Here is a 7,030-nt window from a genome sequence, read left to right on the forward strand (position 1 = left end):
AGAGTTGCCATTGGCTAACTGCAAAATTTTGCATTTGGTAAGCATTTAATTTGTCTCTCTTTGGGATTTTTAAGGTCCTATAAGTAAAATATTTTCAGATTACAGAAGGCTTGGGATTCTGGCTTTATCACATGACTGATTGGTCCTCCGTGTTCTCCTTGGTAGATGTGGGAATCAGTGACACAGTGCTTTTTACTCAAAATATGGTTTAGCTTACCCTCACCAGGAATGGGTGATGCATATTGTGAAGGTTTATTTGTACGTCCACTCTTGTTAACCACGCTTTTTCACAGGAGAAATAACCCCAACTTCATGAGTCCTATTTCCATTACCTGTTTGCCAGTCTGTTAATACAATGGCCAACTCAAATGATCAGTAATGACTGACTCACCATGGCATCATCCATCGCCTTTGTCACAGGAAGTCCACTTGCCTTGAAGAATACAGCATCTTCCAACTTTGCTCCAGAAACTTTGGCTCCTTGTTAAATCCCTCCACGTAGGTTATCTCTGCAACCAGTTGGCGCTGGAGCTCAGCAGCCAGCTGATGGGGCCTTCACACCTCTTGTCGAGTTGCTCCTCTCTCCTCTCAAAGCCCTTTTTCCTTCTTTCCTGCTGGCTGGCCTAGAAGCTCAGCTAAAGAGATATTCAAAGGGTCCAGTTGCTTAAACAGAAGGCCGGTGTGCTTTTTGCTGTAATTCATTTGTTCCTTGGGCTCAGCTCTAAGCTGTAGAAGCCCAAGGGAGAGCACGCTGATGTCACCTTGGGAATAAGTAACAGAGTCAGGCTTTTCTGTTTGTTTCCTTGCACCAGATAAGGCATAGGATAAACTTAGGAGAAGCCAAAGTGATGTTTTCACATTGTGGCTTTGAATGATTTCAAGGTCCCTTGGTTACTCTGTTCTCAGCAAAGGAAATAGAAGATGGTCCCGAGATGGTACAAGCAGAGTGTTTGGTTGACAGTTTGATCTAAAAATGACCAGATTCCACAAGTTAACCCCCAGAGCTGCTCAATCACTGCAGTTTAAAAATAAGTTGAAGACTCGTTATTGAATCAGTGGAAAGAATTTAGAGTTTCCAAAATAGTTTGTAATCAAAAAAAGCCATCTGAGGGGGCCCTGGAGGGAAAATTGCTGATGAATACCAAACGTCCAGCTCTCAGTGTAGCAATATATATGACTGAAGAAAAACATTTTTGTCCACATTTGAAGAAAGATAAGATTATACTAAATGCCTGGCACATACACTGAACCTTTAGTTACTGAGAAAGCTTTCAAAATAACTCTGCCATAACAAGTGGCAAGTTACTAAGGTCATGGGCTGTCCTCTCAAAAATCATGCTTCTCTGGCTAGCATGAGACACTTCATTTATCACATATGAAACATATGAGCCTGTTTATCAGTCTGTTAATAATTATTCTTATCTGGCTTGGGCTCTGGGTTACTGGCCATGTAGGCGGATCTTCCCTCCCAACGGAAAACATTATTATTCTCTTGTATTCATTTCTTTAAAAGCATATGGATTTAACAAAACATATTACTTAGCACTCTTACTGATTTAGAAATATAGGCTGGGTGTGGTGGCTCACGCCTGTAATCCCAACACTTTGGGAGGCTGAGGCAGGTAGATCATGAGGTCAAGAGATCGAGATCATCCTGGCCAACATGGTGAAACCCCATATCTACTAAAAATACAAAAATTACCTCAGTGTGGTGGCGCACGCCTGTAGTTCCAGCTACTCAGGAGGCTGAGGCAGGAGAATTGCTTGAATCTGGGAGGCGGAGCTTGCAGTGAGCCGAGATTGCACCACTGCACTCCAGTCTGGTGACAGAGCCCGACTCCATCTCAAAAAAAAAACCAAAACAAAACAAAATGATGACCCTTAGGAAATGAATCTTCTTAAAAAGAATTTTAGGCAAACTCATTTAACCTTCCTGGGAGCTAGTTTCCTGGCCTTGAAAAAATGGGATGTTGGAGTAAATTCTCTTGATGTTTCCTTCCAGCTGCGTGCTCAGTGGAGAGCACAGGCAGTTTGTGGCAGGACACTAAGTATCTGTGGCGGTGATGTTTGGATACAGGGGTAAGCAACCCCTTTGGAAGCAACGTGCAAAATTGCTGAACAGTGATGGGGGTGCATGGGAATGGGTGGTGGTGCCCCTGTATTGGAGTGAAAGAGGCGAGTGTGGTGGTAAGTCTGGCAGGGCTACTATTGTTCTGATTTACACAGTCCCTTTCATCCAGCTACTTCAAAGCAACTTCACAAACTCTGGCTCATTATTCCTTCAAACACGGCATTAAAGAAAGGTTGATTGACGTCTTTTAATTAATTCAAAGATGATGAAGCTGAGCATTACAGAATTTAAAGGAATTCTTCCAAAAGTATGCTGTACTGCAGAGGGTCGAGATATATCAAGTGTTCATCACAGCTTTATAACTGAAACAAGGAAATAACCTAAACACTTATTTTTAGAGGAGACCATTGTAAATTACGGCATATTCAGAATATTCAATACCATGCACCCATTAAAATCATGTTTATCAAGAATAGTCAGTCACATTGGGCAGATAGTCATAACTGAACATTTAGTGTCATAAAAAAGATAAAGCTTTGTACATACAGTATGATAAAAATGTTTTATGTGGCCGGACGTAGTGACTTATGCCTATAATCTCAGCACTTTGGGAGGCCAAGGCAGGAATATCACTGAAGGCCAGGAGTTCAAGACAGCCTAGGCAACACAGTGAGACCCTGTCTCTACAGAAAATTTAAAAATTAGCCAGGTGTCATGATGCATGCCTGCTGTTCTAGCTACTTGGGAGGCTGAGGCTGGAGGATCACTGGAGCCCAGGAGGCTGAGGCTGCAGTAAGCTGTAATCACACCACCACATTCCAGCCTGGGCAACACAGAGTGAAATCCTATCTCAAAAATTTAAAAAAAAAAAAAAAAAGTTTAATGTGTAGAGGAGAAAAGACAAAATATACATGTTTTAAAGTATTAACGGTGATCTTTCTTGGTACAGTGCTATATTGAGAAGCTGCTATTCTTTTCTTTATAGTGTTATGTACTTTTAAGTTATCCATGGTTGAAAAAAATGGGCACACATTACTTTCATAGTCATCTCTGTATATGATAATCATATGATTATGAAAGAGGGAGTGTGTGTGTGAAAGTGGAACAGGTGAATGAAATAGAATGGCAGGGAAGACATTGGAAGATATGACGTACGCGCTGAACCCCAAAGATGAGAAGACCCAGCCATTTAGTGAACAGGGAAGCACTCTGGGAAACAGAAGGCACAGAGGAAGGAATAAGTTTGGAATGTTCTAGGTTTTGAAAAAGGCCAGCATGGGAGAATGATGACAGATAAGGTCAGAGCCATTGCCAAGGCCCAGGTCATGCAGGACCCATGATAAAAAGTTTGGGAAACCCTTGTAAGGCCTGACATAATTTATTTTACATTTTTGAAAGATCCTTCTGATCAATATATGAAGAAGATTGTAAGAGGCAAGTGTAGAAGTCAAGATCTATTGAGAAGGTTTTGCAGGGGTCCATGTGAGAATGAGGGTGGTTCAGAGTAGAGAGACAGGGCAAAGTGGGCTGGAGTGAGGATCTGACTTGTTAGCCATGTGGAGTAAATAATTATCATAATGGCCATCATTTACGTTTTTAGGGGGGCCATGTAACCAGTATATTTTCAGTGTTCACATTTTTGGGTTTACAGAATTTGTGCTTGATAAGGTACACAAGTAAATCACTGGTCATATACCATGCCTTTAAAAGCATATATCATGCCTCTATTCTAATGATAATAATGGAAGCCTACTGCTAGTCATAAAACTTATCTGTTCAGAGAAGGCTCTTTCTTTTTCCAGAGCAGTCTTCTAGATTTCAATTGGTGCTCATTAATGCTCACCACAGCCCTCTGAGGTCAGTGTAATTGTGCTTTGGGAAAGCTAAGTAACTTGCCAAAGGCCGTGCAGCTAAAAGAAGCAAAAGCTGGATTCAAATCCCGGCTCTCTGGCTCCAGAGAGAACACCCTCATCCCCTCTCTGACATTAGCTCTGCTTTTTGATTGGTGGCAGCGGAGATGAACAGAAGAGAGCAGTGAGCAGAGAGGAGTCTGTAACCCCCACACATCCCTGCACTGCAACTGTAAACTGTCTTCCGTCCTCATATACTATATCCACGTCCACTCCTGACAGCATCAGTGGCTCAACCATATCTACCTGCATCAGGGTTTTAGGCTGCATCAGTTTAGACAGAGCAAGCTTTGGGAGGTGCTGCTTAGATGGCCATATGGTTGAGTAGAAACAGCACTGTACTGGGTCTCTGACTGCTCTGTGGTTCATTCACCGTGTGTCTCATCTTGAAAACTTGGGGCTCAGTCTAGGTGCCCCCTGGCCTTAGCACTTCAGAATGCTATGCTAATCCCTTTATTGTGTCATGGCCTGTTGTCTACTTTTCTGGGAAGACATCTACACCTCACTGATATTTGAAGCTCGCTGAGTGTTGTCATAGATCAGCCCAGGAAGTCACAGGGTACAGTAGTAGCTCAGATCCGTTCCCAGCACTGGTCCAGCCCCATTCTGCCTCCAGGGAGTCACCCAAAATAGAGAGATGGGGGTAAAATAAGACCTAGGAATCTGTTTATTTGCCTCCGTGGCCTTTGAACTTGCACATTCAACGTAACAGCTCCTGTGTGTTCTTGACAGTTCTAATTATCGTTTTTCCTGCCAAATACCTGAGAGCATTCATTATTTTGCAAGAGATTTGAGTAGACAATTCTTGTGCCCTATCTTTTCTTTCCTTGATGTGAGATGTTCTTCTGTGACTAGATAAGTTTATCTCAACGTTTCCCCAGGTAATTTCTCAGAACATTAGTTTCATAAAATATACCGTGAAAAAATGAATAAATGAAAGGAGTTCTGAGGGCAAAACATTTGGGGAAAGAAGAGTCTGTCTCCCTCTAAGGCATTCCCAGGGCACAGTAACCTGTTCATCTCACTTGCCCCGGTCTTCCCCAACTACATCTGCTCAACCATCTCCCCTTCCCACACACTTGTTAATAGTTTGGAGAACATTAGGGATCTGTGGGACAGGCTAGGAAATGCAGGTTGACATGCCACTGTTAATACCTAGAAAATTAAGGCAAACTCGTCCCTGAGAGATGTCAAGATAGCACAGTATGAAAAGGCTATACTTAGCAGGGCTTTTTTCTGAGAGAATATAGCACAGTGGTTATGAGTGTGACTCTGGAACTAGGCAGTCGGGGTTCAATTCCCAGCTCTGCCATTTAGTTATATGATATGGGATGTATCACCTAACATCTCTGTATCTCATTTGTTCCTCACTTGTGACATGGGGATGATGACAGTGATAACAGTACCTACCTATAGGATAACTATGAGAATTAACCAAATTAATAAATATGAAGTATTTGGAAATTGGCCTGACTCAGGATCTAAGTCCTATACAAATGTTAGTATCATTATTATTGTTTCTTCAAGCCAGGAATATACTTCACCAAATATGCATACATTCATTCCTTCCTTCAACAAATATTTACTTAGTGCTGCTATGTCCCAGGCACCATGCTAGCTGCTAGAGATACATCAGTGGATCAGAAACATCAGAGAAAAATCCCTATCTTTGTGGAACTTACATTTGAGTGGAATCTACTACAAATAATGCAAATAGAAAAACATATGCAAGTTACCCAGGCACTGCGTAGCCTAGTTGTCAAATGAATGGATATATCATTCATATTGTTGTTATACAGTAATTGAGCTTGGGGGCTTGAGCTGTTATCTTAGATGAGAACAGAAGGAGACTACTACATAAAAATTAGGAAGGGAAAAAGAGAAGAATGACATTAGGCCATCACCTGTGGCCATGAGTTTTATTTAAAATGAGCTGGACCCGTTTTGCCTTCTTTATCTGACTGTCGGAGATAGTTACCTCTAGGCAGATTTCCACATTCCAAGGCATTAAGACGTTCTGCGCTGCAGCACTCTTTACTTGTAGCAAAACAGAGAGCAATAGGGGCTATTTTCAGATGACTGTGGCTAAAGAGGAAGAATCAAATAATTCACTCTCTCCTCCAATAATAATTCACTTCAAGAGGAAAAAGTCCTTTGGAAAAACACCCCATGAATGGAAGTCTCAGCATTTGCTGCAAACTTAGTTAAAATAAACTCTAGACCTTTTTCATTAACTCTTTATCTCTTCTTTTTCAGAAATCTTCTCTATGTGTACCCACAGAGGCTGAACTTTGCTAACAAACTAGCATCAGCCCGGAACATTACAATAAAGATCCAGTTTATGTGTGGAGAAGATGCTGGCAACGCAATGCCGGTAAGGAGGGAAATGAATATTTGCCTCATATCAGGGAGGGCTGCACACCCTGTCACTTCACATGGATCACATCCAGGACTCATCAGGGTACAGAGTCTGTCTATTCCTGGCCAGCACTGCTCAGCATGTGCAAGGACTTCTGTTTCCAGGATAACAATGGGGAAACAGGGTCAGTCTTACTTGAAAATCTCTTAACTTACCCTGTAGTGAGCTTGGAACATACAGATTGTTTTAGAGGATTAAAAAAATCATAAATCTTTCCATACTGCCCTTAGGACCACCCCACTCTGAAAGCATACAAAGTAAAGCGATGGCTCTGCATGTGCGCCATGTTTGCTGAGTGTCTTCCATGCACACACTATACACGCTGTGTTTGCACACACTGTGTTATACACTTACCCAAGCCTCGGACCACATTGCTCATAAATACGAAGTACTGCCTAGTAATTATAAACACACACCTTCTAGGAGTGGATCTTCATCCTGAGGCAAAGTGTAAATCAAATAATATATATATATATAATGCATTGTGTGCCAAGGAACCCAAAATGCCAGAATTTATACTTTTTAAACTATCTGCCGCCAAATGAGTTGGTGGTTAGCTATTACTATTTCCCGTAAGTCATAGACGTCAGTTAATATACCTTTCTTTTTCCTTTTCTTCCTTTCTTTTTT

The 7,030-nt window shown here is 41.7% G+C and overlaps 1 protein-coding gene across 5 annotated transcripts in view; it reads left to right on the forward strand.

The window, feature by feature from the left end:
* DOCK8 (dedicator of cytokinesis 8) overlaps positions 1-7,030 on the forward strand; it is a 246,177-nt gene that overhangs the window by 138,914 nt on the left and 100,233 nt on the right. For all 5 annotated transcript variants that reach the window (XM_032290975.1, XM_032290976.1, XM_032290977.1 and 2 more), the window contains one exon: positions 6,238-6,355. In XM_032290975.1, the coding sequence (XP_032146866.1) occupies positions 6,238-6,355 (118 nt within the window). The remainder of the gene's footprint in view (positions 1-6,237; positions 6,356-7,030) is intronic.

Source organism: Sapajus apella, unplaced genomic scaffold (genome assembly GCF_009761245.1).
Source record: "Sapajus apella isolate SASKATOON/1434 unplaced genomic scaffold, GSC_monkey_1.0 scaffold24, whole genome shotgun sequence".
Taxonomy (NCBI): domain Eukaryota; kingdom Metazoa; phylum Chordata; class Mammalia; order Primates; family Cebidae; genus Sapajus; species Sapajus apella.